Raw genomic sequence first — 25,302 nt, 5'->3', positions numbered from 1 at the left:
CTGACTTGAAGCCATACTGAGTATTTGTGAACACTGTGTTGCCTGCTGGGCATGGTGCAACTTTATTCTTTCCTTTCCCACTCTGTTTGAGAAGATGTTCCCCCACAACATGAACAGCACAGTGACTTCAGGTTTCTATCTCTTTCTTTCTGGAGAATTGCTTGTAATTCCTCACTGTCTGCCACCTCAGTGAGGAAACAATCTGGAATCAGAATGTGGGCAATGGAAATAAAGAACATTATTTCTTTTTGTTTTCACTGCCTGAATAAGAAGTGAATCAGCACCAGTGTCACCATGAACACCTTTCTTTTTGTTGTGAAATTAGAGCCTCTGTCTCAAACTGTAGGATACTTGGCAAGTGAGAGAACACTGAATATGCCATTTGCATTTCTTCAATGAGAAATTCTCACTACTTTGCATCTCCAAAGCAGATTTTTGGCATATTTTCTGGCTTGGATGTAGAGCAAGAGGTGCAGTGCCTAAAGCCATTTTTATCTCCTGAGTTATCTGCCTGTGTTAACCAACTGCCTGAATTCTGCAAATCTTTGATGTGACTGTGACTCTGAGATAGTTGATTGAAGTGCACTCAAACAATGGCTCTGGTGGCTCCCAGACCTGTTCACCTGCTGTGGGAGAGCTGGAGACAGACTCTGCTGCTGGAGAAAGGAATGAGAGAGGAATGAGCTGTCCCTCTGTAAGGCACAGCTCAGGCCACAGGCATTGGCTGTTCCTCTCCCACCCCTGGTAAACCTCACAAATTAACTACATATAGAAATTAAAGATTTTTGGTTGGTGTTCTTCTCTCATTGTGTCTTACACTGAAATCCAGGTTTTACCAGTCTTTGATTGTTTTGTCTTCCACTTGTGGCTTACTTTGATAAATGGTTTTATTTTGGACACGAAGTTGATGAAAATCTTCATCATGTAGGACTTAAATAATCCTTGTTTCTCCTTATTAATTTGCCTCAGCTCTCCTGCCTCCTTCCCTCAGAGCAGTGTGTGCTGCCCAGGCAGGTTCCAGCAAGCAGTGCCTCTGGAGCTGAGCTTTGATAGAAACATTAATTCACACAACAGCTATAAAGGAGAAATTAATGGAGTACTGTCATGTCTTGAATGATGAGTAAATCAAATGTTCTGTATAACCCCATTAGCAGCTCCACTAAATGGGCTGAGTAGATCTGAAGAGGCTCTGATCCATCTTTGGTATAGACAGAAGGGAAAATGAGATTCTATTCCTGAGGTGAACAAATACTGTTGTTCATTGTCCAACATCAGTTTAGTTTTGATGTAGGATTAAAAATTGTCCAGAGAAATGTTTTCAGGAACTGGTCTGAACTATTCTGGCAGCAGAACTTTTTATACTCACTTCCCTTATACTGCACACTGTAATCAAACTCCCAAGTCTTTAACAGTTTTCTTCAGCTTTTGGAAAATGTAACTCCAAATTAAGGCTATCCAGATTAGATACTTATTAAAATATTTATAACTTCAGGAAGTTGTCATTGGGTATTTTAAAAGATGATTTGTAATAGTTCACTGATTTTCTTTGGCTATGGAGAGTAGAAACCAGAGCAGCAGTTGTGTGAAGGTTTTGTTCTGAGGTGGTGACAGTGGAGGAAAAAATAGGATTCCTTTTCCTTTTCTGCACTGAAGAATATGAGAATTCTTTCTTTTTCAGTGTGAGAGCATCACTCTGTGCCTGCATTTGTTGGGCCCCTCCATGTGTATCCCCAGCTCTGCTGGAACTGCTGTGCCTTTGCTTTTCATTAGGCAGCTTCCCTAAAGGTTCCTTTTAATTTGGTATTTCTGCAAACCCACAGCAGGTTTTCAAAGTCTCGGTGTCCCTCTGAGCCTGTTCCACGTTAATCAAATATCCCAAATGGGAAACAGCCCAACTTACACCACTGTGTCATTAAATCTGTGTTTAATGTGGCCCCCACATGCCAATAACCCCATCAAACAGTTGTGATTAGTGGAGTTTGATATTCATGAATGTCAGATTGTGATGTGTACTTGCAGCATATTTAATTTTTTAAGCCATGTCTGAAGCACAGAATGTTTGCAGTGTCCTCCCTGTGCTCAGACATTCTGCTGTGGTGACAACTGTTGTAATCCAGTCATAATTCACAGAGCTACAGGCAGGAGAAATCAAGGTTAAAATGGAAACTGTGCACACACATTGCTTTTTTTTTGACTGTTCTTCAGCCTTTTGTGAAGGTTCCATCAGCATCTTGGCAGCATCTGAGGAGTTTATTTCATTTGCCTCAAGTTCCAGTTGCCTTAATACAGAGGTTGAGTCCTTGGCTCTTGTTCATCCCAGAGGGGACAGATTTTGAACGAGAACTTCTGAGGGTTGGTGCTTTTCCTTACCTAAGTTGTTACCAATATATTTGCCTTACTCATTTACCTTCAAAGAGGACTTGTGAAACTCACTGAATTTGCTGTATTATCAACAGATTTACTGTAGTGTCTTGAAGTCTTTCCCAAAATGTCACGTTCATGATTTCACTCCAGCGACAAGACCCTTTCCAATGTCTGTGTGTTGTGATGCTCAGCTGGGCTCACTCTGATTGCACCTCCCTGCCTTCTTGTTTTTCATATAAATTCCCTACAGAAAATCAGACTTCCTTGGCTTGTAATTACTTTCTTTTTATGTGCTGTAAATAAAAGTGTAACATCCTTTTGTGTGCTTTGGACTCGAACCAGAGTCGAGTAGAACGTTGAACAGGTGTCCTTAAACAGGGACTGCTCCAAGATAAGAACATCTGTGGAGATGGATATTCATGTGACCTGAGGGATCCTCTGGGCAGCCAACACTATCAACATGGTGTATAATTTTTAAGACATGCTTTAAATACACCAGGGTGTGTTTTGTGTGTGTACACCTGAGCAAACCACCTCACAGGTGCCGTGTTTGGAAGAACAGTTTCCTCCCTTGGAAATGAAAGGGAGAGGAAATACATTTTACTCCCTTCCTCTCCCAGTATATCATTCTGGAAAGATTTTAACCACATAAAAACATTCCTTTGGTTTATTTTTCCTTTTAAACGATGATCACAAAATCCTTCTTAAAGGAAATTACTGTGTGGAAATTACTGCAACAGAAATAATAGAAGCAGAGTTTGGGGACAGCAGAGGTGACATCTGCCTTTCCTTTACACATCAAGATGTAGCCATAATTAACTCAAGCTGTTCTTACACATTCAGGATAACATAAATAATTCTTATTAGTTCTTTAGTTTGGGTTTTTCCCCTCTGTGGGCACTCATGAAGAGGCAGGTTGGGCAAAAAGGTGTCATGCCCTGGAGATAATCCCTCCTATATTGCTTATTATTTGAATAGTCTTTCTTACAGAACATTAGCTAGGATCAGATGTTAGGATACTTCTAATTACAGCTTCACTAAGTAGTTAATTACCTTCTCTTCTAGGAGGTTTCCATCATTCTGTCATATTTCTAACATGAAACTCAGCATTGCACATTCTTCCTTAGACTGTAGAAGAAAGTTTTGTACTTTATATAACCTTTGAAATTGCATTTATTTTATACAGAAAAGCTGCGAATTTTTTCATGCTAAAATACCTGTTTCAATATCAATATTGGTGGTTAATTAAAAAAAAGAAACCTTAATAAAATGATTTTCCTTAAAAAAAGACATACCTTATGAACAACTCCTATGTGTGTTTGTTCCCCCAGTGCCCACTGCCTTATGGAGAGCTGATGTTTTTGCCTTTGTTCATTTCCTCCTCTTGTAAAACAAGGATGGAAAATATTGGGATAAAATTGGAGGCCAATTAATTTTTCATCCTGGTTTCCTCTGCAGTGCAACGGAAGAGCTCTGACCCATGGGCTGCCTCCTGAATGAGAAAGATTGTGGTAAAGGAAGTTGTAGTGATTAAAAACCCCAAAAATGCCACATCTGCAGAAAGTGTGTTGCTTTTAATTACTGTCAACTCATTGAAACTTTCTTTCCTCTCACCCACTTCCTTTTCCATTAATATGTGCAAAGGAAAACGTGAAGCCCTGAAATGATGAGAATGAGGGACAAATCCACCTGAATATTGCTTTACAAACAAGCCCTGCTGCTGTTTGTCAGCCCAGATGTGGGCCTGGAATGCTCTTGTGCTTCAGAGGAGCAGCTTTGTGGCTCTCAGAACTGTGACTGTGTGTGCTCATAGTACAGTTTGGTGATGCACTGAGTTCCTGTTCCTCTGAGCTTTGTACTGGTCACCAAGTTATTGAATGTGCTCATTTAATTTGTATTTCAGATGTCCTGGCTAAGCCAGGGCTCTGTGACCACCTTAGAGCAACTGTTCCATAGAGAACCTTATTTTATATTGTTGTTTGTACTGTTGTAATTGGAGTGGCTTTATAGTTCTCTCACTCCTGAAAATGTTCCAAATGTAGTGGCATATGTAACTGTGACATTGATTCTGGTAATCTCATTTAGATACCATTCATTAACTCACTCCTAATTATGTGAAGTGGGAGAGTTATTAGAAAAGAGATTCAGGTGCTTAAACATAGACCTGTAATGGTATTTTTGACACCTTGGGCTGTCTGACACCATCTAGACAGGACTGGCAGACACTGGAGGTCCTTTGGTCAGTTGTAGCTGGAGCCAGGCAGGACTGGAGGGCCATTTCTTCCCACAAAGTTCATTTTAAGTTGTTTATACTTTTAAAATTTACATGTATGGCCTTTCAGCAAATTTATTTGTTGCAGTTAAGATAAACCCACTATTTTATGCTTTTACTATTCTCTCTTATCGCTGTCTCTTGCTGCCATAAAGTATAAATTCTTTTGTATTTTTTCCCAGAGAGGCCAATGCTGATTCCAATTAAATAAATAGCTAAATGAGCTCTAAGTTACGTTTAATACAGTAAAAATTTATTGAGAAAGCAAATTACCTCATCTGCTGTTATAGCAGAAAGGATTGTCATGATTTTCTTTCCTGATGAGTTTTGCTTTTCCATGAACTGCCCCAGTCCTTTACTGGGAGCCAGAAACATTTTTGGTTCATGGTTCATGTTACTGCTTCCTATACAAGGAATATTAATTCTGCATTTCAGCAAGTTTCCAGTTGGAATAAGGAGTGTATTGCATTTGCTGTATACATTACATCATTTAATCCAGGTACAGGTGTATGCCAGGAAGCAGATAACATTTGTTATAATAAAAATAAACTTGTCTAATTAGATCAAAAAGTTGAAACTTGTATGAATGCTATTTTTGCATAGAAACATGTACTCGAAATACTGAAAGGAGTCTTTCTAGTATGGAGTTTCTTGTGCTTTCTGGTGGGTCTGAATGGGTGTAAAATAGGCCAGAAAGGTTTTTATCAAAGTATTTTAAAAGTTATGAAAGAAGCAACAGTGAGAAAACTTTCACTTCAGAAGAAATATTCAGTGAAGGGGATGTAAAAGCTCCGTGAGACAGGGAGGAAATGGGGATCAGTCTGCAGTTGTTTCTGCTGCCACACCTTACACAGGGGAGCTGGGGGAAGCTGTACTTGAAATAATCTGATTTCCTTGTCTGAAAGAAGCTTTACTGACACTGTATGAAAGGCTCAGGTTGGGGGTGTTAGTTCTCAGGGCATGAGCACCTCCTCAGTGGGAAGCACCATCAGAATCTCAGGGGGATAGTTATACTATGATGGGAGTGCCATTGTCAGTATAAACAGTATCAGCCTCCTTTGCATATCTAATGAAGTCCTGTGGTGCCCTGGAGGTGTAGGGTAGCCCGTAGACCATCAGGAGAGTTCTGTGCAGTCACACTCCTGGGATCCTCCTCAGCTTTCCCCTTGCCCAGCCAGAGATTTGAATGAGTTTGGTGTTTGTATGAAATTGCATTAATGCAGAATCACAGAATCACACAATGGTTTGGGTTGGAAGGGATGACATTCCTCTGAAAATTTCAACCAAAATGGTTCAAATGTTCCCAAGAATAAAGTTATTGGAAAGACACTTCTCAGTGGTTTCTAGAGACCCTTAAGGTCTGTAATTAGTGAATATTTGAGCAGAGCAACTGTGCCTTATGGTATTATGAAGAGGAAAGGGGGCAATAAGGACTGTATAGATAATTCTTGGACTTGCCATGTTTTGAATGTATATTTTCCAATCTTGTCTTGTTGCCACGTGGGTGTACAGCAGTTTTCACTGTGGGATTTCCCTCCTTTTGCTCTAGATTGTTGGCTGCCAAGTCAGAAGAGAACCACAGGGCTCCACGGAACGCTACACTCGCTGGATCAACAGCCTCACCCAGGAGCAGCTCCTCACACAGGTAATTTTGTTTCAGCTCTGACATTGTGACAGGAAAATAGAGCAGGGGTTGATTTAGATGGATTTTTTCAGTCACTTGCAATACTTGAGAACTTACCAAGCTTATCAGATTCTTCTATCTGTTTGATAAGAGCCAAGTTTGTGTACGTGATCATTACATAATGATGACTCCACACTGAGAATGAAGCTTTCACTTCAGGTCAGAGTGAGCCTCACACTTCTGTCAGTGGCTAAATACATCTGCTTTTGGGTTCTAATAATCAGGGTTTTTTTAAAAGGTGTATTTCAATACAAAAGGAACAAATCTTTTATGAGAACAATTCCTCTCCCACCCAAGGCACCGACCACTCCTGTGCCTGTTTGTTTTGCTCACAATCATTCTAAAATAGCTCTTCAGGCATTAAACATTGGGCTCATAACACATGTTTGCAAGTGAGATGAGTCTTGTGCAACTGAAGATGACAGTTTTGGCATAAGGAAAGGTTGTTTCATTAGGCAGGAGGCCAGTGCTGAACTAAGAGAGACTTTGGCAAAAACAAGTTAAGCCATGGAAGAAATCAACCCAGCTTGTGGAGGAATGTTGTGGGGAATATTGGAAGAAATCTAATGGATGGTTAGCAGAAAACATCCCAGCAGGCATTAAGATCCAAGTATTTGGGGTTGGGATTTGGGATGCTATGGTAGGAAGACATTTGTTTTTGATTTCCCTGGATTTAAGTGGCTGAAAAGATTAACATACCCTGTTTGTTAAACTTCATTATAAACTGTCTTGTGTTCCCCATTGCCAAACCCCAAAGACATCCACAGGCTCTTATGGGCACTGAGACACAAGGAGAAATCCAGAGACCCTGTTTTAAAGTCAGCAGAGATATTACAGTTCCCTGTAATTCACCAAGGGAGAGTAATTACAGAAAAAGTTCCCCTTGGAGTGTTTGGATTTGCCTCTGAGCATGGCATTAGAAAAACAGAGATTTAAACCAGAGAATTATCTGACAGCAGCATCTGGATCACTGTGTTGGTGAAGAGAAGGAAAAAGTTAAGGATGTAAAACCTTCTGCTACACAGTCTGAAGGATTTCTTCTAAATGGCCACTGAATGTGGCTTTCATGAATTAAGCTGAAAATTAAAAGAAATATCCAAATTTTAATGTTATTTAAGGCAGAATATGGAAAAAAACCCCTCATTGTAACATAGGGATGTATTGATTCTGATAGAGATGATTTATAGTGTTTCTGATAGTGGGATAAAAATACAATGACCTGGGAAGTCCCTTGCAATCTTATGTGCCTGCAGCTACCTCTTAAAGCCTTAATTAATCCATTATTTTACAGCTGATTTAGATTCACACATCTCACAAATAGGTTAGGAATTTGGGAAAATACACTGGGTTTGGAACTAGAAGGCTCCACAGCAGAACTTGTGCTATTTATCCCTGAGTTTATTAACAAGCTGAGATTTATAGACTCACACTATTTATGTCTTCCTAATGGATTTTTAATGTGTTACCTGCTCTCCACCTAATTGACTGCAGACACAGCAGTTCCTCAGACACAGCAGATCTCTGAGAACTCTGAAAGTGAAGCTTGGAGAGGTTGTGCTGCACCAGCTGCAGGTTGTTAAGCCCCACAGAAGCCCCTGGAAAGGACATTTTAGGTGCCCAATCACGAGACACAGGGTTGGGTCAGTTTGGCTTTCCAGCTCTGGGGCTACAAGAACTGCTTGATTTCCTTCTTCTGTCTTTGTGGTGTCCTTCTGGGCAGAAATTCAGGTAGGGCAGTGATTATTTTGCTTTTTATTGCTTAAGAAATGTGATGCTGAGGAGGAACTGGGAGTGAGAGCCATCTCAGCTGTGCTCTAAATAATCAGGGTATGAATCAATTAGGTATGGCTAGGACTGATTTGTCCCACTCCTCTACCCCTGATACTCCATACACTTCATTTTGGGTGTGCTTTTTAAACTCCCTTCAGTAAATAAACCCCAAGAAAACTCTAATGCTGGACCTGTGCTAATAGATTTGTAGATTCTCTGGGAGGAACATCCTTCAGGGAATTTAGGAAAATTTGCTTTAATGTACAGCATTTTGTCTGCAGCAGTTTCCTGTAGTGAAGAATGCTCAGCTTTTTTTAGCTGTCTCTGTACTCTGTGCTGAGCTCTCTTTCCAGCTAATCCTGCATTTCTGTATCACACACATGCAGATTATTTGTGCTGTAAATTGGGGAAACAAGTGACCAATGGAAAAAGGAAAAAGAGCCAATTGTCAAGATGGTAATGTTCAAGTTATTGATCAAACAGCATCCTGTGCCACTGGATTTCTGTACTGGCCAGTGCCCAAAGCCCAGTTTGGAGCAGAGGGTGGGGCAGATATTTTGGTAGGTGCCTTCACACCCTCAGTGCTGGCTCTGGGTTTGTATCAATGGAGTCAATACCAGATCTTGGGATCAAACGTCCCTCCCCTGTCCTCATGCTGAGAAGATCATTCAATACAAAATGCTGCCAGCATTTTAACTTCTCTTTCCCTCAGCCATGGCCTCTTGATGCTTACCCATCCGTTAAATGTTTCTCTAAACAATTATACTGTAACATTCCAAAGATACTTTATGGCATGCGTGAAATTTCAGAATATATACCCCAGAGAGGGTGGTGGGAGTGGGAGAGTATAAAGAGAGCATGGTAAGGAAAAACCCTACTTTTAAAAGGTTAATATTTGCTTTTTCAAGGTTCTCTTGTGTATAAGTGGTAGATGATTAAAGCAGGCTTTATGGGTATGGTGATATAAGCCTTAAAATACATGTATGTGTGTTCTGTAGACTTGCTCTTTCTGTCCAAGAGTGAAAAACCAAATAAAAATGGATAATCTTAACAGTTCAGTAAGTGCAGAGCACAGTGACAGGTACAGGAAGAAAATGAGTCAACAAATTAGGAGCACTGGCTGGTTTTGATGTTGGAGCAATGTAGATTAAAACTAATCCAACAGGATATCCGAGTCTGGATTGGGCTTGTGAATGTGACTGAGGGCTGATCATGCAACCCTTCTTGTATCCTGGAAATTTGACTGGGCTGTGTGAGTAGAAAGGTCTGAATGGTTTTATGGTTGGATTAATTGCACAAACATTTATACAAGGAGTTTTTAAGGATTGTTGCAGACTGGAAGGAGAAGAGCTGAGTTCATATCCATGTCTGTTAAATCACTGCTCTGGTTTACTTTAATCTCCCAGCCTGGGGAGTTTTCAGTTCAGCCTGAAGCAGAATTCCATCTGCCCTACCATTTTATCTCCCCAAAGACAAGAGACTTCTCTGCTTTCATGGGGTTGTTCCCTCAGAAAGCAGACAGCAAGTTTAGAGTGACACATGAGGAGACTCCTGCCAAAGGGAATGGGCCTGTGGATGGTAAGACTGGACTGTCCTGATGGAGACAAATAACAGTCTGAGCAAACCTTGATGATTGGGGATGTCTGTGTGACTTCTGCTACCTGCTGCACTTTGCAGGTTATCCCAGAGCTCTTCCCATTGGATAAATCTGGAAGTTGTCACAGGTGATGTGCAGTTCTTAGATAATTTCCCCTGACCACCTGAGAGAATAGCAATAATTAACATGTTGTAGTTTCACAGCACACACCTGTCTGTGCTCCTACAGCTGACTGTTAAATTTCACTGATAGGTTGAGGCTGTGATTCCCTACTTATTAAATCTTCTTATGTTAGAGTTTAATTAATATTTGATGGAGATTCCTGCTACAAATCAGCATTTACTACAGATGCTCAGTTTGGAAATAGATCCAGTATTGTGGTTGAGTCAGAGCATGTGGCTTGTTTTTTAGTACAAGAGGGACCTGAGAGTGTGGCTGGAGCTCCTCCATAAATTCAGTATTTCGTTGTCATCATGTGCCTCAATGGCAACTTCTCAGTGCTCAAAAGCTGGTAGGAGTAGATTGGAAGTAGGATGAGTTTTCCAGGTGGGTCACAGACTGGATATTGGGCTTAGAGAGCATCTGTTTTGTCTGCTTGCAGCCCAGAAAATCCCACCTCTATCAGAGCTTGGCTTGGTTGCCTGTGTGTCAGAACTGAAATAATAATTGAGGCAGCAATGGGAAGGTGGGTGTGTGCACTGCCTGCTGTCTGGTTATGTTAGTAAGGACAAGAACTGACAGAGGGAAAGGCTTTCTTCCCTAAGAATGAATAAAACATGAAAAGGCTGATTGAAATCCCCTCCACCCCCCCATCTTTGCCACTATTAATGGCTCACTTGTGCTTGTTGTCTTTCAATAAAAAGATACTCAACACTTTCTTGGGATTTTTTTGCTCCCCATTTCCTCTTCTTTCACCCATCTTACCCCAAAGTGTGTCATTAATAGTGAGGGCCTGATGCTTTAATAGTGAATGAATCAGCCAAAGTCACAAACTGGTTGTTACAGCAGATTTTAGTGGTTTGTATGAGATTGAGCATATACCATATAACTAAAAAAACCAAGTGGCTGCTTCCTTTTGTGGTTGCTCCTTGTTCTCTTCTGGAGGAGAATGAACCAAAGTTTCACAGGCTCACCAGTGTTTATATTTACATGTGAAAATGTGTGTCAGAGGGTTCATGGAGCTCTAGGAAGTTTAATGAGAAGTGGCTTCCCCACATCTGTGAACTCACAGCACAATTAGAACTTCCCAGTGAGGCTTTATGGAAAGGCAGCTCAGGGTCACATATTTTGAACTTAGAAACAGGTTTGCAGGAGTTCAGAAATGTATCCAGCTTGTGCTTTGTGTGTGTGCACTTTTGCATGACTTTAAAGGTGTCCCACAGGGGAAGGAGTGTAAAATAACTGGGATTTTTCCTCTTCATATTTTGTTTGATAATTTGCATGCTTAAACCAGGCTGGAATGTGGTTCATAATACATGGTAATGTTTAAATGGGAGAGAAATATTATAATATAGTATAAAAGCAACTTGTGGCTACAATAAGTTTGGCTTTATTCCAAAGAGGGCTTGATGAATGCAGCCTTAGAGCAGGATGGATCTTTGTATGGCAGAAAAGGCAGGATGTGATTTTGATGGACACAGAAACTAAACAGACACAAAAAGTTTATCTCTGATTTGAGCCACAATTTGTTCCAGCTGATATATTCTTGTATTTTAACTAATTAATCATACCAGTATGGAATGCAGCATGTTTACATCCTAAAGACTGTTTTTCTGAAGACATTTTTCTTGGAGATGGGCAGGTAATGTCCATGGGCAGGAAAACTGTCAAGGATTAAGTTTTCAGAAATGATAATTTGCTTTCCAAGTTATTATTCCCATTTATGTTTTCTCAATAGCCTTTTAAAAATAGGGCAAGATGTTTAAATAAAATCAGGACTTGGTTGATAATGTAGGGATGCACTTAGGGAGCAACTAACAACTTCCAGTTTCTAAGTGCTCCACTTATTGTTGTTTGATATTCTGGATTTATCCTGTTTTATTCTGGCTCACAAATAAACAGCCCTTAAGTTTCACTCTGGGTTTCTGTCTCATTGCCTTTTATAGTTCAAGGAAATGACTTTTGTCTAACAGATAAGGGACAAACCCCAGTTTTTGTGTCAAAAAGACAGGTGAGGTACTGAAGGAGCCCTGCATTTTTTTTCCTCTTTCAGAACAAAAAGCCCACTCCAAATACAAGTTTCCAACTAATTCAGTGATGTTTATTTTTCAGTTGCTCATCCACATGTGAGAGCACAGAGCAGATCCACCCTTCACTTCCTGTCATTTGCTTTCTTTGAATTTGAAAATCAAAGTTGATTCCACAAAAAAGGGGAAATATTTTTACTGTGGCTTCCAGTGTAATAAATATTATTGATTTCAAACATATTTTATCTGCAAGGCAGCTCCCTATTATAGCTTTATATATAGGAAAAAGCATTTCTTTGTCTCTTGCAGCTGAGCATTGAACAGTTTTCCACTGGTTTATGAACTGTGTGGGAGCTGAGCTTGAGTTAAGCACATTCTATTTATTATTGGAAAATAGCTTCCTTTTTTGGTTGCAGGTTTTGGTGATAAAACCCCTGGGCCAGATTTTCAGGATTGCTCAGTAATTTCTGTGGTAATTGGGGTGTGAGAGCATCATATCCCATAGCAGGTAACAAGTTTGATCTGTCACAGTCAAAATTTTGTTCCTTAATATTTTTTTTACACTGACCTCCCCCTGCCATGTTTGACATTTGTCTCTACAGTGGTTGTTGCTTTCCTGATTTTCTGGCTACTTAAGGAAATTGAATTTTAAAATATTTACATCCACCATATCCTCTCAGAAGTATGAACAATATATGTTATACTGTGATGTTTGAAGGGTTTTTTCCCTTTCTGAGTTGTAAAAAAGCCAGATTTGTATCCAGTCCAGCAGCTTTGCAGTGTAAGGCTCCAGATTTAATGAGTGCTGATTAGCCCAGCTGGTTAGAGCACAGTGCTAATCATGTTGTGGGTTTGATCCCTGGAGAGGCCATTCACTTCCCAGTGGGACTCGATGATCCTTGTGGGTCCTGTCCAACTGAGAATATTCTGTGATTCTGTAATTTGATTTTTATGGGGTTTTTTTTCATAGTGAGAGTGGGACAAACTGGGACATGGGATTTTTATTTTGTTTGTACAGCCTTGGCTGTGATGAGAAGCTCTTGAGCTGAAGTTGGGCACAGAAAAGCATCCCAGTGAGCTTGTCAGAGCATTGACTCAGCTCACAGAGCTGTGAATGGTGTAAGAGCAGATACTTGTCTGCTCACTTCTGGCAACTCCATGCTCTGTAGGGGGAGCAGCACACCTGGTGCCCCCACAGACAGAGGTTCTGGGCAGCATTTTGAGAGCCAGGGCAGGTGAAGGAGGCAGAGGGCCCAATGTGCCCTGTGGGGAGCTGGGAGAGCCAACCCTTGCCCCAGGGAAAGGTAAAGGTGGGCCTGGCAGGGCATGGGGAGCACAGCGAGGGGAGAAGCTCCTGCACCTGTGCCTGGTGTCACTGCTGGTCCTGTCCACCCCCTGCGTGGGGCTGGGCTGAGCCTTTGGCATCTCTCAGTGAGCACTCCCACCATGCAGGGAAAGGCAGGAATGCAAACCCAGCAGCTCATTTTCCAAAGAGAATTCCTATATCATAGAATCACTTGGGTTGGAAGAGACTTCGGAGTTCATCAAGTCCAACCCTTAATCCAAGGGGCACTGGGGCCACTCAGTGCCACATCCAGTCTCATCTTAAAAACCTCCAGGGATGGGGAATCCACCCCCTCTCTGGGCAGCCCATTCCAATGCCTGAGCACTCTCTCTGCAAAGAAGTTTTTTCTGCTCTCCAACTTCAATTTCCCCTGGCAGAGCTTGAGCCCATCGTGCCCCCTTGTCCTATTGCTGAGTGCCTGGGAGAAGAGACCAACCCCCACCTGGCCAGAACTTCCCTTCAGGGAGTTCCAGACAGTGCTGAGGTCACCTCTGAGCCTCCTCTTCTCCAGGCTGAACACCCCCAGCTCCCTCAGCCTCTCCCCACAGCACTTGTGCTCCAGTCCCTTCTCCAGCCTCGTTGCTCTTCTCTTCTCAGTTGGGTTGGAAGAGACTTCTGAGATCATCAAGTCCAACCCTTGATCCAACCCCATTGTGATCACCAGCCCAGGGCACTCCATGCCCTGGGCTGGTGATCACAATGGGGTTGGATCAAGACATGGTGGATTCTCTGTCCCAGTCCCTTCTCCAGCCTCGTTGCTCTTCTCTGGCCCTGCTCCAGCCCCTCAATCTCTTTCCTGAATGCAGGAGCCCAGAACTGAACTCAGTCCTGCTGCTGCTGGCAGGGGAGCAGGGCCAGTAGTTACTGCAAACCAGTGATTCCTTCAGAGCTGCTGAAACAGAAAGAGCAGATGTTACCAAGCTTCTTTTATTAGACAAATTAGCCACCATTCATTTCTGGTGTTGAATTTATTGGAGCAGATCTTAGTCATGCCTGTCAATACAAAGGAAAGGTGTCCAGAAAGTTGGTGCAGTAAAAGGAATTATTATTTTCAGGTGTATAATTTCATAGCATGCCAAGAGGTCTGTATTTATTTTGGATAATTCTTTGCATACCTGTACTGTAATAATGTAAGAATGAAATAAGTTTAGTCATGATCATATGAATCTCAGGGTTATGATTATTTTATAAAAACCTAGAGACAAATTAAGAGAAACTCTTGCAGTTTTAATGAATGGTTCAAGTCTTACTTAAAATAATGTTTTCATCTTTATAGCTTGGAGGATTTAATTAGCCACTGAAGACAAAATAATTGTGCTGTCTATAATGTAGCCTGTTAAGCTTTCTTTTTTTTTCTTTGTTGGGTTTGGGGTGTTTGTTTTTGTTTTTTACATCAGACTGCACATGTTACACAAATGCTCCTTCCACAGCCCCAGAGCACAAAGAGGCTTCTGCATTAGATTTACTTGGTCTGCCTCTGGTTTGATTTTTGTCTCATCTAAAGTGTGTGTTCTCAATTCTCCATCTCTCATTCCCAGTCCTTTTTAAGCACTTTTGCAGCAGAATTATGAATTCTTCAGAGCAAATTTTCATGCCCATGTTCTTTGTTAAAAGAGAGTGAAATAGGGCCCAGGTTTGTGCTTAATATCACATGATAGTTACTCTGACTTTTTTATACAACTTAATTGAAATTTATTTGGGACATTCATGTCAGACTTATTTCTCTGCAACCCATCTGTTTGACACTGGGTAATTCAGGGGGACTTTGGGACTCTCTGGCCAGGTCCTGTGGTGTGTTTTCTTTCACGTGTCCTAAACTTTTTTGTTGCTTTTCACCGCAACTTTTGGAATCGGTTTTTGTGGCTATGACAACACTCAGCAGCTTTCACTTTCTCACCTCACTCTCAGTTTCATCTCTTCCCCCATATAATTTTGTCTTTCCCTGGTGCCTCACAGAAGAGCCACAAGGTCACCACATCCCTGACTGCCCATTCATTGTGCAAGGAGCAGATTGCTTAGTGGTTCTTAATGAAGAAACTGAGATGGAACCACCCAGGAGAGCAAGAAAGGAGCAGATTAATAACCATCTCCAGGAGAAAACAGCACTGTGGTCATGAAATGCTCTATCAGGTCCTCAGGGGAAGGAGGGGAATGCTCACCAGGTTGGCAATTGCATTTGAACAGTTCTGATGTTTCTGAGAAAAGCAGATTGTACAAGTGCACAGCCCTGTGATAAGCAGTGCTCGTATCCTCTGACACACTTCACTTGGAGTCCTGCCAGGCCTGCAGGGGAACACTGACCCCAAGCAAGAAACAGTGGAACTGTCACAGCATTTACAGCTGGGAAATGGCAGGGAAATCTCAGCTTTATTACCCTAGAAGCCAGAAAGAGATAAAGAAGTCACTGCAGTGCACCTGGGTGTTGTGTTTGCTTCAGCAAGACACTAAAAGGACTGTGTTTAGCTTTGTTCTTGTTCTTTGCCTTCTGTGCATTTCCTGAGTATTTAAGCTAAAGGAGAAAGGATTTGGGGTTTTATAGTTTTGTCCCATATGCAGCCAACCTGTGTTTTGTTTTATCCTTTTGCCTTCAGAGCAGTTTTCCTTAAATTCTCCTGGCTGCAGGTGACCTTGGGCATCTCCTCTGTTGACCGCACAGCTTGGCATGCTCATGTAAATGGGCATTTCCCAGGAGTTAAAAGAATTGTAACTGTAGCTCATTTTGTCCCAGACTGAATGGGCTTGTTGCAGTAATGATGGAGTCGATGCCACATTCAATGAATTCCCATTTTCCTCTTTGCTGGTAGAGCTGTATAAATAATCATGTGTTAGTGGTGGGAAATTAGTTACAGAATCCCAGACTATTCTGAGTTGGAAGGACCCACAAGGATCATCGAGTCCAACTCTTAAGTGAGTGGCCCACACAAGGATTGAACCCAGACCTTGGCATTATTACAACCAAGTTTTAACCAACTGAGCTGATCTCATTTTGTCTGCAGAGAAATAACTTTGCTCTTCACCAGGTGTAGGCAGTGACAGAGGCCATGGCAAGGGGAGAATGAACAAAACCAGCTGAGTGGAAGGAGAAGAAACTTTGTGGGCCTGGTTGCTGTTCAGGATCAGAAATATGGTTTCTGGAATTGGGAACAGAAAACAAATCCTGGTGTTGTGCCATATATTAACTTCACTCTTTGATGGTTTTCTAATCAGGCAGTGGCTGTGGAATGTGAGCACGTTCATGTCAGGGTTGGGGCTGCCATCCTGCTGCTCTGCACAATGCAGGGGGCTTTGAGCACAACTGGAGCATTGATAAAGTGACAAAAGCAAAGCATCAAAATATTTCTTAAATGCCTGAAACAGTATCTGTAGTAAATACATGTTTTGTTATTCAGGAACAAGGGGTTATTTTCTGTCTGACAGGACAGCACACACTTCCCAGGGGACAGGGCCCTGGACATGAATCTGCCCACGGAGCTGGGGCTGCCTGGGCTCTCTTTGTCCTGAAGTAGGTAATGTGAAGAATTTGAGAATAAAGAGGAAGGAAGAAATTCCATGCCCCAGTAGCAAGCATGTGTTCTCTGCTACTTTAGTTTCAAGTTGGGTATTAGGCAGAGGTGAAGTCCAAAATGTCCTTTTCTAGCAGAGTGCCAGGTGTGAGCAGCGAGACACAGAACTCAGCTCAGCCTCAGTGGAAATCACAGCACAGCTTCAGTGCCAGTGGCAGAGCCCCTGCTGGGGCAGGGCTGGGGCTGATGTGTTAACAATGATACAGCAGCAGTGCTAATAGAGAGACATTTTTGTTGAATGTGGCATCAACAGCATGTGCTGTGGGGCTGGAAGGTGCAGAGCCAGGGGGTGCAGCTGGGTCTGTCCCAGAGCAGGAGAAAGAACTCCCTGGGCAGCCCCAGCCTGGCACTGCCCTCTGAGCCCTCCACAAACAGGGAAACCCAGGATTAGTGATGGCAGTTGCCTGTAACTCTGCCATAATGGAAGGATATCTGGGCCAGACCACTTATTTAAAATAGACCATGCCAAGGTATTTACCTGCTAATTAATGGAAAGCTATTCATTGTTTCATATTGATCACGGATCAATAGCCAAATATTTGCTGGTCATGCCAAAAATCTTTCAAAACATACAAGTAGAATTACAAGCTAAATAGTTATTTTGCAGCCTGATGTTCCATCTCTGTGACACTGGGACTTTTTGTAGGCTTTTGATGAATAGCCTGAAGTGCAATCTTTTCTCAGTTCTGACCTCTTGCCAGAGAGCTCTATAAACACAAATAATAAATTTTACAAGGAAATAAACTTCTTTCTAAAAGCATAACATATTTCTGCTCCTGCTTCACATATAAACTTGTTTGACTTTCCATCTAGTATTTGATACATTTGGTTAATTTTTCCCTGGTGACTTTGGTGATTGTAGGAATGTCACCTGTCACCACCATCAGCAAACCAAAAATGTTTATTGGTGTTATTTTTGCTGCCTGCTTATAATGATAAGAAAAATAACAGGGTTTGGCTTGTACAACTTCTGTTAAACCTCTTTTTAAAACAAAAAGATGTTGTTTAGGGATTGTGTATGTGATCACTCAACATCTGTGACTGTCCATAGTAGTGGGTGAGCAACTGGCAAAGAGAAGCCCCTTATCCACTTTTTGCTAAAAAACAGAAACTTATCCAGGCACAGTTTCCACAACTGCCTTTTAAAATGTGTTTTCATTGTGCCTCTCTGAATCTGAGATACTTCACCCAAGGAATTATGCCACTGGTCCTCCAATAATCTGTAAAAATTTCAGAAAATCAGGATCTTAACAACCCTGTGCTTCAGGTTGCTGCTTCCTTAGGAGACAGAGCAATGTAATTTTATCAGAATCTTGAGTTTCAAGGGAGTTGTACAGACAAGTTTGAAAATAACCGAAGAATATTTAGTCATTATTTCAGCTTCCTGTAGCTCTGAAAGGCATGAGCTACTTCATTAATCTTAGTGCAGAGCTCTGGGGGGAGGGAGGATGGGGGAATCCTTCTAACAATACTTGGAGAAATCCTTCCACTTCTCCTAAAATGAGGATTTTGTGGCCTCAGCCACGAGCGTGGACAGGCTGTGGAATTGTCTTCTCTGCCTTGTTGTGTCTTTCTACCGGCATTAAGTGGTGTTAAATATTTACTATTTCAGGGCTTCTCGTTGTCAGGAATTTACAGCTAATGAGGGCTTATAAATGTGCCCAGAAATAGTCTGTGTATGCAAATCTCGTGCCATTCATGGTGGGTGTTTCTTGACCACAAGTTCACATTTGCTGCTGTTCATTCATTTTAAAATACTGCATTTACAAAGGTGCTTGTTCTTGGTTTTAGTCTGTTAAAGGGTTAGCCCAGATTCCTTTCCAATGCCCTCCTGCCAGATGTGTTTGCATTAGAGTGGAAACCTGATGCTTTATTAACTTGTAGAAGAAAAAAAAAATAGGTAAATGTCACTTTTGTATCTTGTATTTGAATTTAACTCAATAACTCCTCCCTGTGCTTTGCTGTTATTCTTTCCTGCTTTAGCAGGTTTCAGGCTTCTGAATTTGATCTTTTAAGTGGATGTGTGGAGGGTTTTATGGAAATTTGTATGTCCACAGCTGCTAGAAAATAAGAGAGTGTGTGCCTGTGAAAGATGACAGATTACCAAATAAGCCAACCAAAGTGAGGTCTGGAAAAAATAGGAATTTCCAAGCAGGCTAGAGGTTTATTGGAGAGGAGCAAAGCAAGCCACTTTGAGTACTCTGCACAGCTGTTTTAACTGAGTTATTTCATCCATGTGAGGCTGGAGAATCATTCGATGCCAAAAGTAATACATAAATTTATTTTTGCTTTGAATCAGTGGCATACATAAAATTGGTCAAAAACTTCAGCATTTCAGAGCAAAACAAGCAAAAGTTTGGCTCTTCTTGCATTGGTAAAATGCTCAGTAACAACTACATTTTATGAATCATCCAGTAAACATGAGCTTTTTCTGATCATAAATCAGAAGAACTGACACTTTCTGGCCTCTCTAGTGGCAAGAATTTTTTTATCTGCTAACAATGTACATAATAAAAATCTTGCTTGGAATTGAAGAGTGATGCTTTTAGATTCTTGCACAAATTAAAGAGCTGTACTAAGTGAAAATGTCATTTCTTAGGTGCAGGGAAGCAGATCCTGTGTTTATCTTACTGTGCCTGTAGCTCTCTACCATCAGAAATATGTAAGGAACTTATAATAATGTACAGGAGATATATTTATATTTAATAATGTACTCACGCAGCAGTAAATGGGATGTGAGTCCTCCCCTCCCTGTGTTTGGGGGTATCTCATGACAGAGAGAACACATTCTCTAGGTAGGAGTGCAGCAGATGCCAAACAGCTGTGAATCATCTGTATTCAGTTAGGCAAGAAATGAGAACCTTTTAGCCTGAACTGAAGAACGATTGAGTTTGTTTGTTTGTTTTAGCACAAACCTGACTGGTTTAACCCTTTCTCTCCACTGCTGATTGCAGTCAGCAAAGCCTCCTCCTGGCTGCCATCCCTGCAGATAACATCTCATTAGGAGCCAGGAAAAACAAAGTGTCATTTTAAGTCAGGTGCTATTTTGTTGTTGATGTCTCCTGACCCTGAGTGCCCGTGAGCAGCTGCCCTTCACCCCCAGCGCCTCCGGAATCGCGGTGGGGTTGGATCAAGGGTTGGACGTGATGATCTCAAGGGTCTCTTCCAACCCAGCTGATTCCATGATAAACAGCTCCAACAGAGCTGTGCCCTGCCTGCCCAGTGCCCCTGGGCTATGCCACCCACGGGCATCCTGCCACTGTCACTCCCATCATTGCTTTGTGCCTCTTTAACATCCTCAGTCCATTCTGTCCGTGGTTTTTCCTCCTTTGACCAATGATTTCTTCACATGCCTTGGGTTCATCCCTCTGCCAGGGGAGGTTTAGGTTGGATATCAGGAAGAAATTCTTTGCAGAGAGAGTGCTCAGGCATTGGAATGACCTGCCCAGAGAGGGGAAGGATTCTGCAACCCTGGAGGTTTTTAAGGTGAGATTGGACATGACACTGAGTGCCATGATCTGGTGATCACAGTGGATTTGGACCAAGGGTTGGACTTGATGATCTTGAAGGTCTCTTTCAACTCAATCCATTCTATGATTCTAGACCCACTACAGGATTGGGCCTAAAGCAGTTCTTTTTGTACATCAAAACCAAAGAAAATGCATAATGCTGCACAGATGCACCAATTGCAAACAGCTGTTGGAGAGAGTTGTACAAAAGACATGCTACAATTTAAGGTGGTCCTTAAATGACAGCAGCTGGAAGTGCTTATTTCCAAAGCATCACTTTTTTGACTTATTTAATGAGATTAAGTCTTTAAAACCTACCCAAAAGTTGGGTGTTGTCAGAGTAGATGGAGAAAAACAAAGAGCCCTTGAGGTTGTGCTGCAAAGAAGGACGTGCTTCAAAAGTAGGAGTCCAACAAATTCATCATGTCACAGAGAATGTTAAAAAATTCCCTTATTTTAGCTAGAAAAGCCAAGTAGTGCCATCACTCCTGCTGTGACAGAATTCCACTCTGCTGTCCCCTTCCACCTGCCATGAAAACACCACGCTGAGCTTTGAAGGAAAAGTCCTGTTCCACTTGGCTTAGTTGGATGCCACACTTGACAGAACTTTTAGAAGGTTTTTCCTCAGGAAGCCAATTACAGGTTACAGTTGTAGCTTCATTGAAGTCAGTGCCTGCATTTCCACAGGCTCTGGGCACCCTGATCTTTCTTCCAGCCTTCTCACCACAGGTTACCATTGCATTTGTTTAAGGAAATAAATAAAAGATAAAGAAAATTATAACTCTGAGCTGTATAGAGCCAAGGTACATTCTGTTGCTTGCTTGTGGTCTTTAGAGAGCCCTGCACAGCTCAGGGTATTTCTGGGTCAGTGATTTCTCTATTTTGATGGTGGAAAGTGTACAGACTTATGCTCCAGTGCTTTTATATTGGGCTTCCTTCTGTTGCCTTTGAGAAGGAAGCTGAGGGATGTTTGCATAGAAGGCTGGAGCTTTTCTGTACAGTTGACATAGTCAGGCACAATAATAAGGGCTGCTGAGAGACAACTCCCTGAAAAGGAAATGAAAATGATGTTTATAAAACCCCACAATGTGTATTTCCAGGAGAATGAAGTGACAGGCAGTGTGTGAGGAGACAAGGTAACCCCAGGCAAATGTGCTTCACTTTTTGGCACTGGGCTTTTCTGTCAGGTCTGGTGTCTTTAAGCAGCAATGGCAAAATGAGATGATGTTTATATTTCTCTACATCTTCCTGGTGGGGAACTCTGGGTGAATTCCAGCTTGTGCTGGGTCTGGCTCTTTGAAGTTTGGGTCAAAGTGCACCATTTCTGGGCTTTTTATTGAAGCAGATATTTTAGTGAGAGCAGTTGTCTCAGCATCCTGAAGTGTTCTCACTGTTCTTTCCCTCTATGATGTCCTGCAAATTCTTTCCTCTGGTTTTGGTTTTATTTTTCTTCAATTTTTGCATAGAAGACATAAAGAGGAAGGAGTAAGGTCAACAAGTTTGTTTCTCTCCAGTTGTGTAATTTTTGTAAGCATTGAAATTCTGATTTGTGTAAACCTTTAGAGACTAAAAAATGAGGGCAAATACAACTGGAATCCTCCACTTGAATAAATCAAAAAGCCCAACAAATTTTCCAGACTTAATCAGGTTGCAGGACAAGTTGAGAGAATGTCCACTTTGAACTGAGGCTGTCAGGGCTGGGAGAGGTTTCGTTGTAGAACCACCTACAAGGCTATAAAGAAAAAGCAGAAGTAAAAGTACAGATATAGTGAAAGTAAAACTAAATTTCCAATGAGTTGCTAATCCCAATTGACATGAAAATCGTAGCAAGAGCCTTTTTTACCAAGAGGAAGTTCTACCTCATTGCAAAAAAGAGAAGTGTCTGAAAGAAACCTCCCCCTGTGCCAGGAAAGGTGGCAGAGATGGTGGAAATTCCTCTCAAACAATCTGATGAGGCCCTCAAATGAAAAGTGATAAGTGAGTTCTGTTTGGTTTTATTTAGAAAAGCAGAAATATTGGAAAGGGGATAAAATCTTGTGGGTAAAAAATTCACTCTTATGGTTTCAAGCTTCTAAATAAAGGAATTTTGTTGGATTGTTGGGAGTTGAAATGTTGCCTGGTACTGAAGATTATCTGTCCTGTGTCAGCCTGGTGAGCTGGGACATCAGAAAAGGCAAAATGCTGCCTAAAAGAGATTAATCTCAGACCTCTACCAGATATTACTGAGTTACAGCACACTGGAAACATGACAAAGGACTTGAAACTGAGACTGTTACTATCACAAAAGCTGTTTGATTGGAAAAAAACCCCAACAAAATAACCCAACAAAAGAGCCTGTCACTGAGTGATGGCAGAATGTGCAGGAATTTATTAAATCGATGCTGATCCTTGCTCAGGGTACACCTGGCAATACAGGCTCTATTTGCATCATTAAGGAGCATTTACAGCAGGGAAACCCTCTGGGTCTGGGGCCAGGCTGTGTGTGTTGCTTGTAGAGCACAAAAATGAAACTCTTCAGCTCTTTTTGTTTGCACAGGGTGCAGCCTCACCCTCTGGGCACAGGTGACAGTCAGATGCTGCCCTGTGCCCTTTGGGAGTGTTTATTTCAGAATACGTGGCCTCTCCTTCTTTTTTGTCATAATCATTCACTTCTCTCTTGTTTGTTCTTTCAGCTGAGCATGTCTCCTGCTTTCAGAACATCTGCCCCTTGCCCATGTGGGCAATATTGTTATCCCTGATCCCATGAGTTGGTGGTGGCACAACCCTCTCCAGTGCTTCCCTCTGCCTTGGGAATCTTGGAGAAGTTCAGGGAAGTGCAGTGGAAGTGGTGGATTCCCTTGTGCTTTGTGTAGTTTGTCACCTCCTGGTCAGTAAAACACTGCAGAGATTTTACATATCTCAGAGTGGTTATGAACCAAATGTTTCCTGAGCTCTGGAGAAGCTCAGACAGAAGAGCTGCTGTTCCCAAACCTCTGTGTGGGCTTCAAACCTCCTTTGGATCTTTTAAATCTCTGCATTGGTTTCCTTGACTTCCATGGATCAGAAGGGAAATGGTCTTCACTGTTCAGGGAGTTTCTTTCCATGTGTCTATATAAGATTTGAGACCTCTTTCAACTACTTTTGGTAGATCTTGATTTCATTTCTATCCTCACAGAAATTAGCCCACAAATGGGATATTTTGGCAGAGAAGGGTTTAAACATAAAGGAATTTTGTATCCCTACCTGTAGGTAATCAATGGAGTTGTTTGTCACCTTGAATTACATTCTTTAATGCAAATCATAATTTCAAATATAACCCAAAGAAATGATTTGTTAAAATACATTTTCTTTTTTTCTCTTCAGTTTTTTCAGTCCTTTCCTTCAGCCAGGAGGGGATGATGCTCTCAGGAAGTGGCATCATCATACCCTTTGAAAACAAAAGAGAATAGTGCTTGTCATTTAATAGTTATAGAAATATTCTCCCTGTCTCTCTATATTCTTGTTCTTTGGCTTTCTCATGCAGGTCCCTGCATGGCAGTGCCACAGCAGCCTTAGCAAAGCTCAGCTACATTCCCTTGGGGGCTTGATTTATAGTTCACATCAGGGCCAAAGTAAAGAATGAACTGAAACCAGAGTCCAGAGCCATCCAGACTTTGGATATGGTTCTTGGATTGGAGACCTGGGTTGCCAAAAAAAAAAAGCAATCTTGCAATAAATTAAACCCCACACTCCTAATTCACTGGCTGTTGTGTGGCTGTACAGGAGCTGGCTGGACACTTATGGTGTGAAAAGCCAACAAGGGTTTTTCCTTCTGAGATCTTTCCAATTTCTTCCTTCAGCTGCTGCTGCAACAATAAATAAACACAGGAAAATCAAACCCCAAAGATAAAATGATTGAGCCTAAATCCCTTAATTACAAGGTTTATATAGGCAGGTAAGACTGTTCAGAACTAGCAGGAAAAATCCCTGTATTTTTTAGTGAAAGTACTGCATAATATGCATAATACACTAATGAAATGTTATCTCTTAGTGAGAAATGTATGTGATAAATCTTCAGCAAATAGTCAGCCACTGTACACAGGGAGAGTCCAGTCTGTGCTTCCAGGGCATTTCCCAAGATAAATTTACCCCATGAATGAGGCCCTTAGTTGTAAACTGTTGAAAGGAATCTAAAAGAGGAGCCACACTGGGGGTTCCAGGCTGGAACCTCCCCCAGGGAGTTCATCCTGCTGCCTGTGGCTCAGGCTGGGTCAGCACTGCTGGTTCTGAGCCCTGGCAGTGCAGGAGCTCCAACAAACCTGAAACTGGGCTGGATTTGAACACCACAAGGAAGGGGTTCTCTTTTTCAGGGTTTCTTTTGCTGTAAAGTGCATGGTCAGCCTTATGTTCTGGTGTCTCAGAAAAGCAGAAGGACAAACCCCAGTGATGGAGGTGGCTCTGAGTGGTCAGCACTGGCCACTCTTGGCCAGAGGGTTAATGGGGGAACAGATGAAGAGCTTGTTCTGCTGTTGCCATCAAACCAGCTCCTGTGCACTCAATTGTGAAATGTGTGCAACAATTCTGGGTGAAGTTCATCCATTCTTTACTGTCCAACAGAAAATAAATACCAGCAGTCAAAAAATGGTGAAGTGACTCATTTGGGGAGGAAAAAAAGCTGACAATTGTATGGTTGCTTAATTGCTCAAAGTGACTGAATGTAACTGCTTTTATTACTTACATTATTAAGTAGCTGTTAATTCACTACTCCAGCTCTCAGAAAACAAGAACAAGGCATGTGGTATTGGAGTAAAATGCTTGTTTGTGTAATCTGGGGAAGAAAAAAGCAGAAAATGTTTTCAGCTCATTGTCAAAGCCCCTATGTCTGGCATGAACTGTTTTAAAAAGGCATTGTTTTCATTTAAAACCCCCATTAATCTCATCTCACAGCCTTGGATTGTTGATTTTTATCCTCTTCCTATTCAGTTGCTCCTTTTTCAAGTATATTTTCCTAATAATTAACTGAGTTACAGCCAAGCAGAAGGTATTTGGACTGT

At 41.7% G+C, this 25,302-nt stretch overlaps 1 protein-coding gene across 3 annotated transcripts in view; it reads left to right on the top strand.

Annotated features, from left to right (window-relative positions):
- The window catches only part of B3GNTL1 (UDP-GlcNAc:betaGal beta-1,3-N-acetylglucosaminyltransferase like 1), a 108,042-nt gene that overhangs the window by 23,599 nt on the left and 59,141 nt on the right, over positions 1-25,302 (top strand). For all 3 annotated transcript variants that reach the window (XM_071573869.1, XM_071573870.1, XM_071573868.1), the window contains one exon: positions 6,186-6,281. In XM_071573869.1, the coding sequence (XP_071429970.1) occupies positions 6,186-6,281 (96 nt within the window). The remainder of the gene's footprint in view (positions 1-6,185; positions 6,282-25,302) is intronic.

This window comes from Pithys albifrons, chromosome 19 (genome assembly GCF_047495875.1).
Source record: "Pithys albifrons albifrons isolate INPA30051 chromosome 19, PitAlb_v1, whole genome shotgun sequence".
In the NCBI taxonomy this organism is placed as follows: domain Eukaryota; kingdom Metazoa; phylum Chordata; class Aves; order Passeriformes; family Thamnophilidae; genus Pithys; species Pithys albifrons.
Note: the sequence above shows the minus strand (reverse complement) of the source record. Positions and strands in the feature narration are given on the sequence as shown.